At 38.5% G+C, this 21,654-nt stretch overlaps 2 protein-coding genes across 3 annotated transcripts in view; one reads left to right on the top strand and one right to left on the bottom strand.

Annotated features, from left to right (window-relative positions):
* Positions 1-5,838, bottom strand: part of ciz1a (cdkn1a interacting zinc finger protein 1a) — a 43,755-nt gene extending 37,917 nt beyond the window's left edge. Inside the window, exons 1-2 of one of the 2 annotated variants that reach the window (XM_079815395.1) lie at positions 5,710-5,838; positions 2,314-2,520 (exon numbers count right to left, since the gene is read on the bottom strand). In XM_079815395.1, coding sequence (XP_079671521.1) covers positions 2,314-2,486 — 173 coding nt within the window. In that variant the 5' untranslated portion in view covers positions 2,487-2,520; positions 5,710-5,838. The remainder of the gene's footprint in view (positions 1-2,313; positions 2,521-5,709) is intronic. The other variant, XM_079815394.1, reaches the window with a different exon arrangement.
* A 3,628-nt stretch (positions 5,839-9,466) lies between these two features.
* Positions 9,467-21,654, top strand: part of dnm1a (dynamin 1a) — a gene marked incomplete at its 3' end in the record, with an annotated part of 66,004 nt that continues 53,816 nt past the window's right edge. The window contains exon 1 of the mRNA XM_079814233.1: positions 9,467-9,762. Within this exon, the coding sequence (XP_079670359.1) occupies positions 9,602-9,762 (161 nt within the window). The 5' untranslated portion in view covers positions 9,467-9,601. The remainder of the gene's footprint in view (positions 9,763-21,654) is intronic.

Below are 21,654 nucleotides of genomic sequence, written 5' to 3' on the forward strand. Positions count from 1 at the left end.
ACTTTAAACAAATATGTATAAATAGACTTATTTTCACTGAATAATAATATAAAGCATGGTAATTAAACTTGAATATTTATTTCATAACATTTTTAAAACCACAACAGAAATACATGCATTAATTACAAAGCATAAACAGCGGACCTGTTTTAATGGAGCGTTAGACAATCGAAAGTGGCTCTTATGCCGAATTCTTTTCAGAAGAGTGATAACATTCTTTGTAACGTTGCATAACTTTTTTTCAACACGACTTGTTTTAAAAAATGTATGAATAAAGAATAAATAAACTGGATAACCATTAATGCACCGTCAACTGCATGGTAATTTCAAAGCAAACACTGCGCAACACGTCCTTGCATCACATTAGGGGTGTAACGGTACACGTATTCGTATTGAACCGTTTCGGTACAGGGCTTCCGGTACGGTGCACGCGTGTACCGAACGGTTATGAATGTAATCTTTAACAGTTCACTGTCGGCTTGTTGTAAGCGCGGAACACACTTCAATCCGAGTTCCCACACGAACATATTAAGTATTCAGTCCATATTATCACGAAATTCAAAAGATAAATGCCGTTTTGACGCTCTATGTGGCGTGACTGGTCACTGATCACAGTTCAAGCGGCCGCGCGACGCGCACGCGCGATCATCTGTGAAGGCGATCGATCATCTGTTACTAAAGATTCAAGAATAAACATGAATGACGATCTGAAGGTATGCTGAGGATACATTACAATTTACTGTCATGTATATATGTGGTGTAATCGCTAAATCAGTGTTTCAACTGCGGAAAGATGTCAATATAACTGCTTGTGAACTAAACAATGTCATGTAACGTTAGCATCACATTTACCTCAGGCAGTCATTCAGTGTCCACAGAATTTTATTCACTAGAGAAATCAACTCTTTCGCTAAATATATGCTCTATATTAGCCGTTATATTCATTATATTCTACTTAACTTGTTAGTGATGTCTTGATTATTTCATGCATGTTAAATAAACCTGTCATGAAAATGACAAACACTGTATATAAATTATTATATTTCAACAACGATTTGGAGAAAAAAACTATTTTATAATTAGATTTAGAAGTTAATGCAAAAACTGCCTTATGTGAAGTTTACATATTTGCACACAATGTGTTATTTGAGTGTTGATTATTATACCTAAAAATAAATAGCAACTGAATTTAGGCTAATAGTTTGGGCTCTGTTGTGAACCTTTAATATTAATGTACAAGTAAGGGCTCCCTATATCATTTACAGAAATATCTTAAATAAACTTTTAGATATAATTTAATTCATTCAAGGACACTTTTTTCTCCAGTAAACCACTGTTAAATATAAAAAATAAATAAAAAGCAATTTTGTAAATCTGCTGTACCGAACTCGTACCGAACCGTGACTTCAAAACCGAGGTACGTACCGAACCGTCAGTTTTGTGTACCGTTACACCCCTACATCACAATCAAATTCAGTCAGCTAATAAAGCTTGATCATTTAATGCATAACATACCATTTAATACGAAGCATCAGCCGTCTATATAGAAAACACTGACCTGTCCTGTTGGCAATCTGAAAGACTATAGGACAAATGTTTGATAGATGCTATAGCCTACTTGGATAGGCTTAAACGGAATCCATAAACTAGCCTAAATCAGTCTATTTGAGCTTAAAGTCTGCACTGCTTATTTAAACGTTCGAAAAGAATGTCCTCCAATACCTGCGCTTTCATTGATGACCTCAGCGGGGAAAGAAATGTACTTGAGGCATGAAAATGCGCGGATTGCGCGCGCTCATACTGACGGTAGATTCATAGATGATGGTGCGCGGGCATTTCACTCACGCTTGATCCGTCAACGTCACATGTTGTAGCTACTCTATTCATGATTGGTCACTGCCAAATTAAAATATTAAAGAGAACGATAAAATAACGTTATTAACCGGTTAATGGTCATTTCAAATTAACGTTTCTGTTCAGAACGATTCAAATTGATTTTGATTTCGTTTCCGTTTTTGTTCCTCTTAAAATTTCGTTCGTTTCCGGTTTTCGTTCCTTGAACCGGTTCAGAGCCCTGGTCAATTCTCAATTGATTTTGATTAATATGCGCGAGGGAGAGCGAGAGAGTTTGAAGACGGCGAGAGCTGCCCTGTGGACGCCTGTCTGGAAATAATGCAGGGGAAAAAATATCGGCGAACGCAGCAGCCTTATATCGGCCGATACACGTAAAAATCACAAATATCGGCCGATATATCGGTCTAACACTAGTCTAGAGCCCTGAATATGTGTGGAGAAAGCGGTCTGAAGTCGCACCGTGCGGCCTGATGGTGGTGTGAGATGTGATGGGCGGCCTGCTGCTGCTGTGGTGGAGGAGGTGGAGGAGGAGGTGGAGGCGTCTGCTGCTGGAACAGCTGTTGGAGCTGACGCAGGTGCTGCTGGAACTGCTGCTGCTGCTGCTGCTGCTGGTGCTGGTGAGGGTTGAACATCCTCCTGACGTACACACAGATTCTCCACTTCAGTCTGGACACACACACAGAAGAGTTACTCCATATAAACACACACACACACTAGGGATGGCTCGATACCACAATTTTGGCTTTGGTACGGTACCACAATCTAATACCGAAGTACCGATATTAAATCGATACCATACAGGGTCTGAATTTTGATGCGGGTATTGCGCATAATTTTACTCACTCTCGCAAGTTTTGGGTTTATGAAGCGGGAAATTACCGCAAATGTTTATTATTAAATGAATCAACAAAGATTATCACATTAATCAGTCATTTGGAAACTTTTTTGTAAGTAATTTCAGCATTACTGCGCGTCTCCATTCTCTCAAAATGAGCAAAATGCTTCTGGCTTCAAAAGACATCATGCATGGACTATAAAAGCATCTGCGCGCTCAGATTCAACACTTTCGCTTCCGTTTCGGGACAGCTGACGGAAATCACTGCCCACGTCTCTTTAAACCTCGCCAATTTGAACATGCGATTTTATAGCATTTCGTAATACATATGGGATGAGAGCTCTTTGAGAGAGAGCTTTCTTTGCGCTCATGCCAACAACAAACACACACACACACACACACACACACACACACACACACACACACACACACACACACACACACACACACACACACACACACACACACACACACACACACACACACACACACACACACACACACACACACACACACACACACACACACAGGCCTAAAGAGCTCAGGCCTAAAGAGCTCGCGCATTCCAAATTAAATTGTTTTTCCTCAGTCAAATACACACAAAATTATGTCAAAAATGTCAATCTTTAGTGAGTAGTCACAAACACAGTTGGTTATGTCTTTCGCGGATGTAAATAGTGCAATAGTATGCGTGCAAATATTAGGTCTAAAGTAACGTCACTGGTTGAAACGAACGCTGGAGATTTCATTATATTTAAACGATACGATCTTATGTATGTGCGTTAATCAGTGTTAAAAGAAAAATGTAGTGTGTGTGTGTGTGTGTGTGTGTGTGTGTGTGTGATGGGTAGGTTTAGGGGTAGTGTGTGTGTGTGTGTGTGTGTGATGGGTAGGTTTAGGGGTAGTGTGTGTGTGTGTGTGTGTGTGTGTGTGTGTGTGTGTGTGTGTGTGTGTGTGTGTGTGTGTGATGGGTAGGTTAAGGGGTAGTGTGTGTATGTGTGTGTGTGTGTAGGTTTAGGGGTTGGAGTTGTGTGTGTAGGTTTAGGGGTAGTGTGTGTGTGTGTGTGTGTGTGTGTGTGTGTGTGTGTGTGTGAGATGGGTAGGTTTAGGGGTAGTGTGTGTGTGTGTGTGTGTGTGTGTGTGTGTGTGTGTGTGTGTGTGTGTGTGAGATGGGTAGGTTTAGGGGTAGTGTGTGTGTGTGTGTGTGTGTGTGTGTGTGTGTGATGGGTAGGTTAAGGGGTAGTGTGTGTATGTGTGTGTGTGTGTAGGTTTAGGGGTTGGAGTTGTGTGTGTGGGTTTAGGGGTAGTGTGTGTGTGTGTGTGATGGGTAGGTTTAGGGGTAGTGTGTGTGTGTGTGTGTGTGTGTGTGTGTGTGTGTGTGTGTGTGTGTGATGGGTAGGTTAAGGGGTAGTGTGTGTATGTGTGTGTGTGTGTGTGTGTGTGTAGGTTTAGGGGTAGTGTGTGTGTGTGTGTGTGTGTGTGTGTGTGTGTGTGTGATGGGTAGGTTTAGGGGTTGGAGTTGTGTGTGTGGGTTTAGGGGTAGTGTGTGTGTGTGTGTGTGTGTGTGTGTGTGTGTGTGTGTGTGTGTGTGTGATGGGTAGGTTTAGGGGTAGTGTGTGTGTGTGTGTGTGTGTGTGTGTGTGTGTGTGTGTGTGTGTGTGTGTGTGTGTGATGGGTAGGTTTAGGGGTAGTGTGTGTGTGTGTGTGTGTGTGTGTGTGTGTGTGTGTGTGTGTGTGTGTGATGGGTAGGTTTAGGGGTAGTGTGTGAGTGTGTGTGTGTGTGTGTGTGTGTGTGTGTGTGTGTGTGTGTGTGTGTGTGTGTGTGTGTGTGTGTGTGTGTGTGTGTGTGTGTGTGTGTGTGTGTGTGTGTGTGTGGTTTCTCCTGAAAGTCTGTGCTGGAGGAGACTTCACACACCGCTGGACAATACAAGATCTTGAGCAAAAATTGATGCACCTCTTGATGAAAATATGAAAATATCACCACAACATTTTTCATCATCACTTCTGCTCAAGATCTGGCAATGACAACGCAAGAGTCAAGCAGCATTGAAAAAATAAATCTTTAGAATATGATGTAAAAGAGTAAAAAATGAATAAAATGTGATTAAATAAACATGATTAGTTAATCAATTAAATAAATAGAAAAGTGATTAAAATAAAAATAAAGGTTAGTTATTAATCTATTAAATTCAAATTCAATTAAAATGAATAAATACAAATAAAATTAATAAATACAATACATTTAAGAGTACATTACTAAATATAATGTAATTTAATATAATTTATATTTAGATGAATACAATTAAAATAAATAAAATATAATTAGTGTAAATAAAAATATATAAACAATATATTTTTTATTAAATAAATAATGTACATTAATTAAACAAACAAGATTAGTTAATTAAATAGATTAAAATAAATAAATTAATATTGTTTAGTTAACCTATGAATCAAACTCAATTAAAATTAATACATTAAAAATAAATAACAATATAAATAAATACATTTAAGAGCACATTACTATAGTGCGTAGTAAATATATATATAATAATGTAAATTAATAGAATCTATTTTTAGACGCATAAAATTAATTTGTCTGCGTATAATGTGTGTGTGTGTTTATAAAAGCCAGTTTATTAATGTTAGGATGGGGTCTCGGACACGAGGAGGATCATATTTGGGCTCTGAGAGGCTGAAACGCGAACAAATAATCCAGACAAAACAAACCACGGCGTCTCAAACCCTCGCTCCCGACACACACAACAGCCTTTACGGCATCCCGGGCGCACACAGCTGCACTTTTATGAACCAAACCAGTGAAATTATGCCTTAATATGCTGTCCAGATATGAAACTCAGGGTTTAGGACAGAGCCGTAATCTTTATCCTGCGCTATGTGCTAATGCGCTAGCTGTCATAAACACGACAACATCAGCGCCCGCCCACAAGCCTCGCTCACAATATTGCTATTTTGAGCCTTTGTGTCCGTTTATCTGCAGAATTAAAGCTAGTACTCACCAACTTTGCTGCCGGGGTTGTGAGTTTAATAGAGGAGAAAAGAGCGACAGCCTGTTGAAAGTTCCTCTGTCACATTAGCGCCGTGCTGCTAACACACACACACTCTCACCGACCGGTCTGAGTCTGAGCGCGGCGGTGGCGGCCGCTCGTCACACAGCGCCCCCGCAGGACTGGAGGACACACGGCGCGTCGCACTCACTCGAGCGCCTGCACACACGCACACAAACATGGCGGATCACAATCAGTGACATTCTGCGACGCATTTCACATTTTTTCAATGCATTTTGTATCATTTATTGTTTATTTTGTGCATTTTGTTCATTTGACTTGTTACTGTATAAACTAAATTAGTTGATTTGTGTGGACTGTGAGTTTGTGTATGTTTAGTGTTTTTGCACAAAGCAGTGGTTTTTCAGGAAATACATGTTTGGGTGGATGGTGGGTGGATGGATGATGGGTGGAGGATGTATGATGGGTGGATGATGTGTGGATGATGGGTGGATGGATGGATGATGGGTGGATGATGTGTGGATGGGTGGATGATGTGTGGATGATGGATGGATGGATGATGGGTGGATGGATGGATGATGGGTGGATGATGGGTGGATGATGTGTGGATGATGGATGATGGGTGGATGATGGATGATGGGTGGATGATGTGTGGATGATGGGTGGATGGATGATGGGTGGATGATGGGTGGATGGATGGATGATGGGTGGATGGATGATGGGTGGATGGATGATGTGTGGATGATGGGTGGATGGATGGATGATGGGTGGATGATGGGTGGATGATGGATGATGGGTGGATGATGGGTGGATGATGGATGATGGGTGGATGATGTGTGGATGATGGATGATGGGTGGATGATGGATGATGGGTGGATGATGTGTGGATGATGGGTGGATGATGGGTGGATGATGGGTGGATGGATGATGGGTGGATGATGTGTGGATGATGGGTGGATGGATGGATGATGGGTGGATGGATGATGGGTGGATGATGGGTGGATGGATGATGGGTGGATGGATGATGGGTGGATGGATGATGGGTGGATGGATGGATGATGGGTGGATGATGGATGATGGGTGGATGGATGATGGGTAGATGGATGGATTATGGGTGGATGGATGGATGATGGGTGGATGATGTATGATGGGTGGATGGATGGATGATGGGTGGATGATGTATGATGGGTGGATGAATGATGGATGATGGGTGGATGATGCATGATGGGTGGATGGATGGATGATGGGTGGATGATGCATGATGGGTGGATGGATGGATGATGGGTGGATGATGCATGATGGGTGAATGGATGGATGATGGGTGGATGGATGGATGATGGGTGGATGCTGCATGATGGGTGGATGGATGATGGGTGGATGATGTATGATGGGTGGATGGATGGATGATGGGTGGATGATGTATGATGGGTGGATGGGTGGATGATGGGTGGATGGATGGATGGTGGGTGGATGATGTATGATGGGTGGAAGGATGGATGATGGGTGGATGATGGATGATGGGTGGATGATGTATGATGGGTGGATGGATGGATGATGGGTGGATGATGTATGATGGGTGGATGGATGGATGAATGATGGATGACGGGTGGATGATGGGTGGATGATGCATGATGGGTGGATGGATGGATGATGTGTGGATGATGCATGATGGGTGGATGGATGGATGATGGGTGGATGATGCATGATGGGTGAATAGATGGATGATGGGTGGGTGGATGGATGATGGGTGGATGCTGCATGATGGGTGGATGGATGATGGGTGGATGATGTATGATGGGTGGATGGATGGATGATGGGTGGATGATGTATGATGGGTGGATGGGTGGATGATGGGTGGATGGATGGATGGTGGGTGGATGATGTATGATGGGTGGATGGGTGGATGATGGGTGGATGGATGGATGGTGGGTGGATGATGTATGATGGGTGGAAAGATGGATGGTGGGTGGATGATGGATGGTGGGTGGATGGATGGATGATGGGTGGATGATGCATGATGGGTGGATGGATGGATGATGGGTGGATGGATGGATGGATGGTGGGTGGATGATGTATGATGGGTGGAAAGATGGATGGTGGGTGGATGATGGATGGTGGGTGGATGGATGGATGATGGGTGGATGATGCATGATGGGTGGATGATGCATGATGGGTGGATGATGTATGATGGGTGGATGGGTGGATGATGGGTGGATGGATGGATGGTGGGTGGATGATGTATGATGGGTGGAAAGATGGATGGTGGGTGGATGGATGGGTGGATGATGGGTGGATGATGCATGATGGGTGGATGGATGGATGATGGGTGGATGGATGGATGATGGGTGGATGATTTATGATGGGTGGAAAGATGGATGGTGGGTGGATGGATGGATGATGGGTGGATGATGCATGATGGGTGGATGGATGGATGATGGGTGGATTTCACAATTTTTCAATGCATTTTGTATCATGTATTGTATATTTTGTGCATTTTGTTCATTTGACTTGTTACTGTATAAACTAAATTGGTTGATTTGTGTGGACTGTGAGTTTGTGTATGTTTAGTGTTTTTGCACAAAGCAGTGGTTTTTCAGGAAATACATGTTTGGGTGGATGATGGGTGGATGGATGGATGATGGGTGGATGATGTATGATGGGTGGATGGGTGGATGATGGGTGGATGATGTATGATGGGTGGATGGGTGGATGATGGGTGGGTGGATGATGGGTGGATGATGTATGATGGGTGGATGGGTGGATGATGGGTGGATGATGTATGATGGGTGGATGGGTGGATGATGGGTGGGTGGATGATGGGTGGATGGGTGGATGATGGGTGGATGGATGGATGATGGGTGGGTGGATGGATGATGGGTGGATGGAAGGATGATGGGTGGATGGATGGATGGATGATGGGTGGATGATGGGTGGATGGATGGATGATGGGTGGATGATGTATGATGGGTGGATAGATGGATGATGGGTGGATGATGTATGATGGGTGGATGGGTGGATGATGGGTGGGTGGATGATGGGTGGATGGATGGATGATGGGTGGGTGGATGATGGGTGGATGGATGGATGATGGGTGGATGGATGGATGATGGGTGGGTGGATGGATGATGGGTGGATGATGGGTGGATGGAAGGATGATGGGTGGATGGATGGATGGATGATGGGTGGATGATGGGTGGATGATGGGTGGATGGAAGGATGATGCGTGGATGATGGTTGAATGGATGATGGGTGGATGATTGATGGATGATGGGTGGGTGGATTGATGGGTGGGTGGATGGTTGGATGATGGGTGGATGGATGATGGTTGGTTGGATGGATGGATGGATGGATGATGCGTGGATGTATGATGGGTGGATGGATGGATGATGGGTGGATGGATGATGGTTGGATGGATGATGGATGGATGGATGATGCGTGGATGATGGATGGATGGATGATGCGTGGATGGATGGATGATAGATAGATAGATAGATAGATAGATAGATAGATAGATAGATAGATAGATAGATAGATAGATAGATAGATAGATAGATAGATAGATAGATAGATAGATAGATAGATAGATAGATAGATAGATAGATAGATCTACTGAAATGCCATGAAATTGCTTTAACTTTGACAAGCGCGCCGCCTAGTGAGAGAACGCGGATCTGCAGCGCGTGCCCGTGCGCGCTCTCTGAGAAAAGCAGCTCATCATCTCAGGAGGACTGCGGACTGACACAGACGCACACAGAGATAGAAAGAAAGAAAGAGAGAGAACGACAAGAAGAGCTCCGGAATAAATCAATGCCGAATTAAGACGTCCTGAAAGCGGGATCGCTGTTTCTCCGGGGAGAGCTCGAGCAGGTGCCGGTCAGCCGCGATGGGGAACCGGGGGATGGAGGATCTGATTCCTCTGGTCAACCGAATGCAGGACGCGTTCTCCCAGATCGGCCAGAACGCCGAGCTGGACCTGCCGCAGATCGCGGTGGTGGGCGGACAGAGCGCCGGGAAAAGCTCCGTGCTCGAGAACTTCGTGGGGAAGTAAGCCATGCATTTATTATATATATCATACAATACACAATAATATACAGTAATAAAGCAAATGCATGCGGCATTAATCCTATATTCCAGCTCAGTCATGCCTCAATGATGTGTAAAGGTCATCGCGATGAGGATAACCTTTAAGTGTTATTGAGGCATGATGGAGGATCATCAAATCACCAGCCATTTCACAACAACACATCTAAATCTACTTACATAATCCCCTCTACAGTCATTCATAGAGTCTTCAATATGCGCTAGTGCATCATCATCATCATCATCATCATCATCATCATCAGGGAAATCTGTCCTTTTATATTAATAATAATAATAATAATGCTCAATGTCAGTCAGATGAAGAGCTCATAACAGGAACACTGTGTGAAAGATGGAAGCTGATGCCGATTCATAACCCGCACAGGACAGATATTAATGCGTTACACACATCCATCATCTGCCCTTTTATAATGCAGACTTTCTCTAATGTTGCACGACATCGTCTCAATATGAACAGAACACATTTGATTTCATGCATGCAAAATGAATAAATAAATCCCACAGCCACATCCAGATACCCAGGGTCTTTCAAAACACACAACAACACCCTAGCAACCCAGAACATCTTAGCAACACCCTAGCAACCCAGAACATCTTAGCAATGCCCTAGCAACCCAGAACATCTTAGCAACGCCATAGCAACACCATAACATCTTAGCAATGCCCTAGCAACACCATAGCAACCCAGAATATCTTAGCAACGCCCTAGGAACACCTTAGCTACCCAAAACATCTTAGCAACACCCTTGCAACATCATAACATCTTAGCAACGCTCTAGGAATACCCTAGCGACCCAGAACATCTTAGCAACACCATAGAAACCCAGAACATATTAGCAACACCATAGCAACACCATAGCAACCCAGGACCTCTTAGCAACGCCCTAGCAACACCATAACATCTTAGCAACGCTCCAGCAACACCCTAGCAAACCAGAACATCTTAGCAACACCATATCAACACCATAGCAACCCAAAACATATTAGCAACGCCCTAGCAACACCATAGCAACACAGAACATCTTAGCAACGCCCTATCAAAACACCATAGCAACCCAAAACATTTGAGCAACGCCCTAGCAACACCATAGCAACCCAGAACATCTTAGCAACACTCTAGCAACACCCTAGCAAACCAGGACATCTTAGCAACACCCTAGCAACCCAGAACATCTTAGCAACACCATAGCAACCCATAACATCTTAGCAACGCTCTATCAACACCATAGCAACCCAGAACATCTTAGCAACGCCCTAGCAACACCATAGCAACCCAGAACATCTTAGCAATGCCCTAGCAACACCATAGCAACCCAGAAAATTTTAGCAACGCCCTAGCAACACCATAGAACCCCCAGAACATCTTAGCAATGCTCTAGCAACACCCTAGCAACCCAGAACATCTTAACAACGCTCTAGGAACACCCTAGCAACCCAGGACATCTTAGAAAAGCTCTAGGAACACCCTAGCAACCCAGAACATCTTAACAACGCTCTAGCAACACCCTAGCAACCCAGGACATCTTAGCAAAGCTCTAGGAACACCCTAGCAACCCAGAACATCTTAGCAACGCCATAGCAACCCAGAACATCTTAGCAACGCTCTAGCAACACCATAGCAACCCATAACATCTTAGCAACGCCCTAGCAACACCATAGCAACCCAGAACATTTTAGCAATGCCCTAGCAACACCATAGAAAGCCAGAACATCTTAGCAATGCTCTAGCAACACCCTAGCAACCCAGAACATCTTAGCAATGCTCTAGCAACACCATAGCATCCCAGAACATTTTAGCAATGCCCTAGCAACACCATAGAAAGCCAGAACATCTTAGCAATGCTTTACCAACACCCTAGCAACCCAGAACATCTTAGCAATGCTCTAGCAACACCATAGCAACCCAGAACATCTTAGCAACGCTCTAGCAACCCAGAACATCTTAGCAATGCCCTATCAACACCATAGCAACCCAGAACATCTTAGCAACGCTCTAGCAACCCAGAACATCTTAGCAACGCTCTAGCAACCCAGAACATCTTAGCAATGCCCTATCAACACCATAGCAACCCAGAACATTTTAGCAACGCTCTAGCAACACCATAGCAACCCAGAACATCTTAGCAATGCTCTAGCAACACCATAGCAACCCAGAACATCTTAGCAACGCCCTAGCAACACCTTAGCAACCCAGAACATCTTAGCAACACTCTAGCAACACCCTAGCAACCCAGAACATCTTAGCAACATCCTAGCAACCACCCACAACACTCAAGCATCAATCATGAGGCACAAATTGAGAAAAGGGCATAATTAATGAAATCTCAAGCTTTTCAGTGTGACATTATGAATATCGAGAAGGACGATGGCACATTATATCACATGATGCGGTTTCTGAGGATGATGATTTATTGCTGATTGACTGGTTATAATCAACATTAGCGTTACTCAGAATTGGCAGCACTCACATAATATCAAATAAATCCGTATGAAAACGGAAAATGAATTCAGCGGCAGGCTCTTGTGTTCCTCTGAAGTGTGTTTTTGTGCTGTGTGTTATATCTGGAGCAGGAATATGTGGTTGTTTTCGGCAGTGTGTGTGAATATGGGAGTCTTGCGCTGCATGATTCAGCAACTCTCACTGCTGACGGAGGTCTGGAGAGCGGCATATGCCACACAACATCACAACATTAACCACATCTGGACATTTTAAACTCATTTTGCCAGTGGAATATGATCCTTTTAGTTCTGTTAGTTGATCGTGATGAACTTTCTGTGGCAGCTTCACTACTTTACACAATCATACATTCTATTATTAACACCATGAATGAAGCATAACATAATGTTTGATAGAATAAAAAGACAAATCATATGAATTATATCAGTGCAATAATTCAATAGAGGAATTTTAGGAGACGCAATAAGGCTTTATTAACATTATAAGTGAACCTCGAGGCCAGGACTCTGGATACAGCTGGTCAGAGGAAGCCAAATGAACACCATCATTACCTCTACAGTATTTGAACAAAAGCCTCTTCCTATATTTAGACCTCGAGTCAAACTGACTCTGCAATTATTCATTGTTGAAAATCTGGAATGCCTCGCAAATCCTGGAAAACGACTAATTACATCTAAATGAAGACGACACAGTGACTAAAGCTCTAAATAAAGCTGAATAATAAAGATATCTTTAGTGTGAATAACAGAGATGCCACGGAAGCTGCTGGGTTATTATAATCAATCTACATTTAAATATATATATATACAAAAATATAAACTGTATAGGCATGTTTAACGGGAAAAAAACAGCTAATAAGAAATGACAAAAACACACAACAAAATGATTAAATGAAAATAAAAATGAAACCAGAAAATACAAAGATAAAAACACGTTCAAAATATATAAAAATGTAATTAAATGAATTAAAAATAGCACTGCTTCTCTATCACGTTCGAAAATATTAAATTAATAATTTATTTCCAAAATAAACACGTATTGCATATTTTTCAGTTAATCTGAGTGATTTTTGAGTATATATTGCCTAAGAAAAATAAAAACGCTAATTTAACCACAGTTGACCTCTATAATGGGGCATGTTGTCACAACGGGAGCCTAAAATATATATAAGACATTTCAGCGGTTAGCAACACCCTAGCAACCCAAAACATCTTAGCAACACCCTAGTAATCTAGAACATTTTAGCAACACCCTAGCAACACCCTAGCAACCCAGAACATCTTAGCAACACCTTAGCAATCCAGAACATCTTAGCAACACCCTAGCAACCCAGAACCTCTTAGCAACGTCCTAGCAACACCCTAGCAATCCAGAAAATTTTAGCAATGCCCTAGCAACACCCTAGCAACCCAGAACATCTTAGCAACACCCTAGCAATCCAGAACATCTTAGCAACGTCCTAGCAACACCCTAGCAATCCAGAACATCTTAGCAACGCCCTAGCAATCCAGAACATCTCAGCAACACCCTAGCAATCCAGAACATCTTAGCAACGTCCTAGCAACACCCTAGCAATCCAGAACATCTTAGCAACGTCCTAGCAACACCCTAGCAACCCAGAACATCTTAGCAACACCCTAGCAACCCAGAACATCTTAGCACCGCCCTAGCAATCCAGAACATCTCAGCAACACCCTAGCAATCCAGAACATCTTAGCAACGTCCTAGCAACACCCTAGCAATCCAGAACATCTTAGCAACGTCCTAGCAACACCCTAGCAATCCAGAACATCTTAGCAACGTCCTAGCAACACCCTAGCAACCCAGAACATCTTAGCAACACCCTAGCAATCCAGAATATCTCAGCAACACCCTAGCAATCCAGAACATCTTAGCAACGTCCTAGCAACACCCTAGCAATCCAGAACATCTTAGCAACGCCCTAGCAACACCCTAGCAACACCCTAGTAACTCAGAACAACGTAGCAACGCCCTAGCAACACCCTAGAAACCCAGAACATCATAGCAACACACTAGCAACCCAGAACATCTTAGTAACACCCTAGCAACCCAGAACATTTTAGCAATGCCCTAGCAACACCCTAGCAATCCAGAACATTTTAATAACGCCCTAGAAACACCCTAGCAACACCCTAGCAACTCAGAACAACTTAGCAACGCCCTAGCAACACCCTTGAAACCCAGAACATCTTAGCAACACACTAGCAACCCAGAAAATCTTAGCAACACCCTAGCAAAAAGGAACATTTTAGCAATGCCCTAGCAACACCCTAGCAATCCAGAACATTTTAGCAACACCCTAGCAACTCCCTAGCAATTCAGAACAATTTAGCAACACCCTAGCAACATCCTAGAAACCCAGAACATCTTAGCTACACCCAAGCAACCCAGAAAATCTTAGCAACACCCTAGCAACCCAGAACATTTTAGAAACGCCCTAGCAACACCCTAGAAACCCAGAAAGTCTTAGCAACACCCTAGCAACCCAGAACATCTTAGCAATGCCCTAGCAACACCCTAGAAACCCAGAAAGTCTTAGCAACACCCTAGCAACCCAGAACATCTTAGCAATGCCCTAGCAACCACCCACAACACTCAAGCATTAAAAAGGTTAAGAATCTCAGAAGCAGAAAATAAATAAAATGTTAAATTCTAAAATGACAGTATATAAAAAATTATTATAATTTGTCTTTGAATGAAAACACAGTTTAAACTATTAGAAACAAACAAGACAACACTTTATAAGTCTCATTGGATTAACAACCTCGCAGCTCACAGCAGGGCTGACTTTAAAGGCTTATAAGTTATCGTTTAAAATCAATTTCCCGCTGGAGAAAATGAATGTAAATGCGAAGCTGGACTGTTGTGTGTTTTCTCTGGTGTTGTGATTTGAGTATGAGCTGACAGTTCTGCTGGAGGTCAGTTTAGACCATCGTGATGGTGTAGTGTTGGACTGAGACTGATGAAGGGTTATAGAGACGCTTGAATATGGTTATTGTGGTCAATATTAAGATCATGATTATTCAACAGGATTTTGACTTTGGAAACCTTATGAATCGATTGAATATTGAACCCTTTTTAACAGTGGATTTATACTTAAACTCATGTATTTTGAACAGACAGTAGAATGCACTCTTGCATAGCTCATATTTTTATGTAATATATTTTTGTTCAATAATATTTTCTGATTATTATTTAGAATTTTGAGGGTATTTTATGATACTATGCAAAAACTTAACAAATGAAAGGTATTATAAAGCGCTTGTGACTAAACCTCGTAACTCCATTGGCTCCTCAAACTGTCAGTCAAACCTCATAGCTCCGCCCACCTCTAGCGTGATTTCTCTGCTTGTTTGCAGTGCAATGGTAAATAAGATTAGATTAGATTCAAGTTTATTGTCATTACACATGTAGAAGTAAAAAGCTAGTTGTGTGAATAAATACTGCGTTTTCTTTACTCAAGAATGACTCTACATATATATATATATAAAGGCTAATGTTTTATGTTTTTGAAGAGCGGAGAAGAGTGTGTCTAGCATTCATCGTCATGTCATTGTCAATACTGTCTTTAAGGGACAGTTCACCCAAAAATGAAAATTCTGTCATCATTTACTCACCCTCAAGTTGTTCCAAACCTGTATGAGTTTCTTTGTTCTGTTGAACACAAAAGAAGATAGAGTGAAGAATGTTTGTAACCAAGTAGATAGAGCAACCATTGACTACCATAGTATTTTTCCCCTACTATGGTAGTCAATGGTTGCTCTATCTGGCTGGTTACAAACATTCTTCAAAATATCTTCTTTTGTGTTCAACAGAACAAAGAAACTCATACAGGTTTGGAACTACTTGAGGGTGAGCAAATGATGACAGAATTTTCATTTTTGGGTGAACTGTCCCTTTAAGACAGTATTGTGCTTCTCACTCAGGGGCGTGTCTATGCTGAAAGGGCCAATCAGCAGCAGGCAAGCGGGGCTTCCCTACTCTTACGTAGGATTAGGGGGAAATATGAAAGATTGATAATGATTGATGGGGATGATAAGAGAAAGCATTGTGTGGATTTTTACCATCATGGAATTACAGAATTACATTTTCACAGTAAAAAATCATCATTTTTGATATCAAGATACAACATTTCACAGTAAAAATCATATTTTTGATAGCAGTAATTACGTGGTTACCAGTGCAAATTGATTTTTAATTCTTGATATGAATTCTTGATATCAACTATTCAATTTTCACTCGTTAAAATGCTAATTATTGATATCAGGAATTCGTTTTTTACTGGTAACAATGGCAATTTATGATATGAAAATTTTAATTTTCACAGTAAAAATAAATGTTTGTATCAAGAACTACATTTTCACAGTAAAAATCATAATTTTTGATATCAAGAATTACATTTCACCGTAAAAATCATCATTTTTTATATCAATAATACATTTTCACAGTAAAAATCTTCATTTTTGACATCAAGATTTAAATTTTCACAGTAAAAATAATAATTTTGGTATCAAGAATTACATTTTCACAGTAAAAATCATAATTTTGGTATCAAGAATTACATTTTCACAGTAAAAATCATAATTTTTGATATCAAGAATTACATTTTCACAGTAAAAATAATTAATTTTGATATCAAGATTTAAAATTTCACAGTAAAAATCACAGATTTTTACCATTATAGGCTGGTTGTTAACACACATCTGTGTTTAAAGTGAATTTTGCATAATATGTCCTTTAATAACATGAGTTTTTGGCAAAATGACAGTAAAATCTGAGGGTCCACAGAGCTACAGTAAACTTTATAACCCGTACGTCGATGAAAAACGTTTGTTCTAATGATGGACAAAACATTTATGTCTTAAATATATATGTCTCTGGTCAAACAAAACTTCATTTGAAGCTTGATTTTGGTAATATGTTATTACAGTTTTTCTCAGTCGCTTTGGTACATTTCTCAGATCAGAATTGAAATTCTCAAAACTACCTGTTCAATCTTCACATCATTGTGTCACTTGTGGACATCAAAAAAGCAGTTTCTCATTTCTTTGAACAAGTTGCAAATGCTTTGGTACATCCATGCAAATGATTATGTACAATTCTCTGCTGTTTCCTACATTATCAATTGCTTATGTCATGTTGATCAGGATGTATTATAATGGGTCTCTGTTGAATAGTCTCACCCCCACAACATTTAGGCATTAGTTCATAGCATAAGCCTTTACATGCAAAATGGTTGAACAAGTTGTCATAATATGTCAAGCATATTTCTATACATTTCCATTAGACGTTCACATTTCTACTTTTTTTTCTTTCTTTTTTTTTCGTTGTGCTATGCAGTGCTGTCTTTTCCTTTCTGTATCGCAATGACATGGTCTGTCAACAAATTACAGTACAAACAGTAAAAGTGTAAATGTGAATCTTGTCCAGTCTCTTGCAATCAAACTCCCACATACACTAAGGTGTAACCTACAATTTACAATAATTGTCATCAAAACTTTAGCCATATTTACATCAGAACATCCCTCCAGTGTACACGGTTATATTGACAACATGACTAAGCAATTTGACCGTCTTATTCATACACAATGACACAAGGACTTGTCATTCTGATGGCACTGACATGTTCATTGACACAGATATTTACTTTTGAGAGATGAACTAAGGATTTTGAGAAAGAGACTGGCTTTTGCAGGTAATCCATGGTGTTTTGCTATTTGTACGAATTGTTTTGAGAAATGCACTTACTATTTTGCAAATGTCGAGGATGATTCGAGAAATGTACCAAAGCGACTGAGAAAAACTGTAATATAATGACACATGCTATATATAAAGCCACAATATCAGCTTTGCCAACGCAGTGTTTAATTATTTAAAAAATACAGTGTTTTTCCATTTCTTGAAAAGTGGCATTTTTGGAGACAGGACAGCGATGATATCAGTAAATGACAAGAGCCAACACACAGATGGTCAAAAGATAACGCAAACAACCCCAGACAATGAGCTGAAGAGACGGAGGACATCAGATACACAGAGAACCAATGAGACACAGCTCGAAAAACTCACGTTTGGACTTTTATTCATCTCAATATCAACAATTACATTTTCACTAGTTACTGGATATCAGAAACTAGATTTCCACTAGTAAAAATGTGAACTCTTGATATCAACAATGAAGTTACTCTCAGAAATATGAATTTTTGATATCAAAAATTCCTGAAATCTGTAATTGTATGTCCACTAATGAAATCTCTCCAAAGGCTTCCATTCAAATTCAAATTGTTGATATCAATAATTAATTTCTTACTAGTTGAAATTTCCTTTTCACATCAGAAATACAATTCTTACTAGAAAAAAAACATATTTTTGATATCAATAATTACGTGGTTACCAGTGCAAATGCCTATTCTTGATATCAACAATTGAACTGCTACTAGAAACATTTTGATTTATTTCTCACTTGTGACGATGTTAATTTCTGATATCATGGATGTGATTGTTATGAATATGGCAAGCCGTGTTGACGTTTATTAATTCCCAAGACATGAATTCTTGATATCAACTATTCAATTTTCACAGTAAAAATCATTTTTTATATCAAGAATTACATTTTTACTAGTAACAATGGCAATTTTTGATATCAAGAATTCAATTTTCACACTAAAAATCATTTTTTATATCAAGAATTAAATTTTCACAGTAAAAATCATATTTTTTATATCAAGAATTACCACATTTTCAAATTAAAAATCATAATTTTTTATATCAAGAATTACATTTTCACCCTAAAAATATATATTTTTCAATATCAATAATTACATTTTTTACAGTAAAAATCATAATTTTTTATATCAAGAATTACATTTTCACAGTAAAAATCATAATTTTTATATCAAGAATTACATTTTCACAGTAAAAATCAATTTTTGATATCAAGAATTACATTTTCACAATAAAAATCATAATTTTTGATATCAAGAATAAAATTTTTGCAATAAAATCCAAATTTTTATATCAATAATTACATTTTTTCAGTAAAAATAATAATTTTTGATATCATGAATTACATTTTCACTGTAAAAATCTTCATTTTTATATCAACAATTACATTTTCACAGTACAAATCTTCATTTTTCAATATCAATAATTACTTTTTTTACAGTAAAAATCATATTTTTTTTATATGTGTGTGAAAAATATATACAAGAATTACATTTTCACAGTAAAAATCATAATTTTTATATCAAGAATTACATTTTTACAGTAAAAATCATAATTTTTGATATCAAGAATGACATTTTTGCAATAAAATTATATTTTTTTATATCAATAATTACATTTTTGCAGTAAAAATCATAATTTTTTATATCAAGAATTACATTTTTGCAATAAAATCATAATTTTTTATATCAATAATTACATTTTTGCAGTAAAAATAATTTTTTATATCATGAATTACATTTTCATTGTAAAAATCTTCATTTTTAGATTAACAATTACATTTTCTCAGTACAAATCTTAATTTTTGATATCAAGAATTACATTTTCACAGTAAAAATCATAATTTTTGATATCAAGAATTACATTTTCACAGTAAAAATCATAATTTTGATATCAAGAATTACATTTTTACAGTAAAAATCATAATTTTTGATATCAAGAATGACATTTTTGCAATAAAATCATAATTTTTTATATCAATAATTACATTTTTGCAGTAAAAATAATTATTTTTAATATCATGAATTACATTTTCATTGTAAAAATCTTCATTTTTATATCAACAATTACATTTTCACAGTACAAATCTTCATTTTTGATATCAAGAATTACATTTTCACAGTAAAAATCATAATTTTTATATCAAGAATTACATTTTCACAGTAAAAAAATCTTCATTTTTGATATCAAGATTAAAAATTTCACAGTAAAAATCATATTTTTTAAATATCAAGAATTACATACTAGGGGTTGCACAGACTAGTCGACTTTAATGCACTGCCATGACGCTTTACGGTTGACATTGACGAGTTGCTGGCCTATACATTACTAGTGGAAATTCCCATTTCACATCAGAAATACAATACTTACTAGCAAAAATCATAATTTTTGACTTCAATAATTACATGGTTACTAGTGCAAATGTCTGCTCTTTATATCAACAATAGTAAAAATCATCATTTTTGATATCAATAATTCTATTCTCACTATAGTGACCATGTTAATTTCTGATATCATGATTGTTACTAGTAAAAATTTTCATTTTTGATATCTGAAATACTAATAACTATTGATATTAAATACATTTTCAGATATCAAACATTTCAACTAGTGACAATTGAGTTCTTGAAATCAGGAATTTATATTTTTACTAGTAAGTTATTATTGATATAAAAAATTATGTATTTCTGATATAAAATTGGAATTTCAACTTGTGAAAATCAATTCTTGATATCTGTAAGTGTATTTCAACATGTTAAATTGGTTATTTCTAATATCTGATAATGTATTTCTGATATTAATAATTAGAAGCATAATTTCAGATATAAAAAATGAACAGTTTTACTTCAATTGTTGATATGAAGAGCAGACATTTGCACTAGTATGTAATTATTAGTATAAAAATTATGATTTTTACTAGTGGAAATTCCCATTTCACATCAGAAATACAATACTTACTAGCAAAAATCATAATTTTTTATTTCAATAATTATGTGGTTATTAGTGCAAATGTCTGCTCTTTATATCAACAATTGTAAAATGTTCATTTTTGATATCAATAATTATTTTCTCAATATAGTGACCATGTTCATTTCTGATATCATGATTGTTACTAGTAAAAATTTTCATTTTGGATATCTAAAATACTTATAATTATTGATATTAAATACATTTTCAGATATCAAACATTTCAACAGTTGAGTTCTTGATATCAGGATTTTTTTTTTTTTACTAGTAAGTAATTATTGCTATTAAAAATTATGATTTTTACTAATAAGAATTGTATTTCTGATGTATAAAATGGAAATTATAACTCAATTCTTAGTTGCAACATTATATATATTTAACAGAATGCCTAAAGGGAACGTTTGACTAATGAAAATATCGATAATTCATATTTCTGCGTGAAAATTGAATTGTTGATATCAAGAATTCATATCTGGGAATGAATAAATTTAAAAATGGCTTGCCATATCAGAATCAGACCCGGCTCGTGATTACACACACGTGGTGTTGTGCGGTGTGTGTGGTTGAGGTGTGTGTGGTTGAGGTGTGTGTGGTTGAGGTGTGTGTGGTTGAGGTGTGTGTGGTTGAGGTGTGTGTGGTTGAGGTGTGTGTGGTTGAGGTGTGTGTGG

This window comes from Gobio gobio (genome assembly GCF_949357685.1).
Source record: "Gobio gobio genome assembly, chromosome: 4".
In the NCBI taxonomy this organism is placed as follows: Eukaryota; Metazoa; Chordata; class Actinopteri; order Cypriniformes; family Gobionidae; genus Gobio; species Gobio gobio.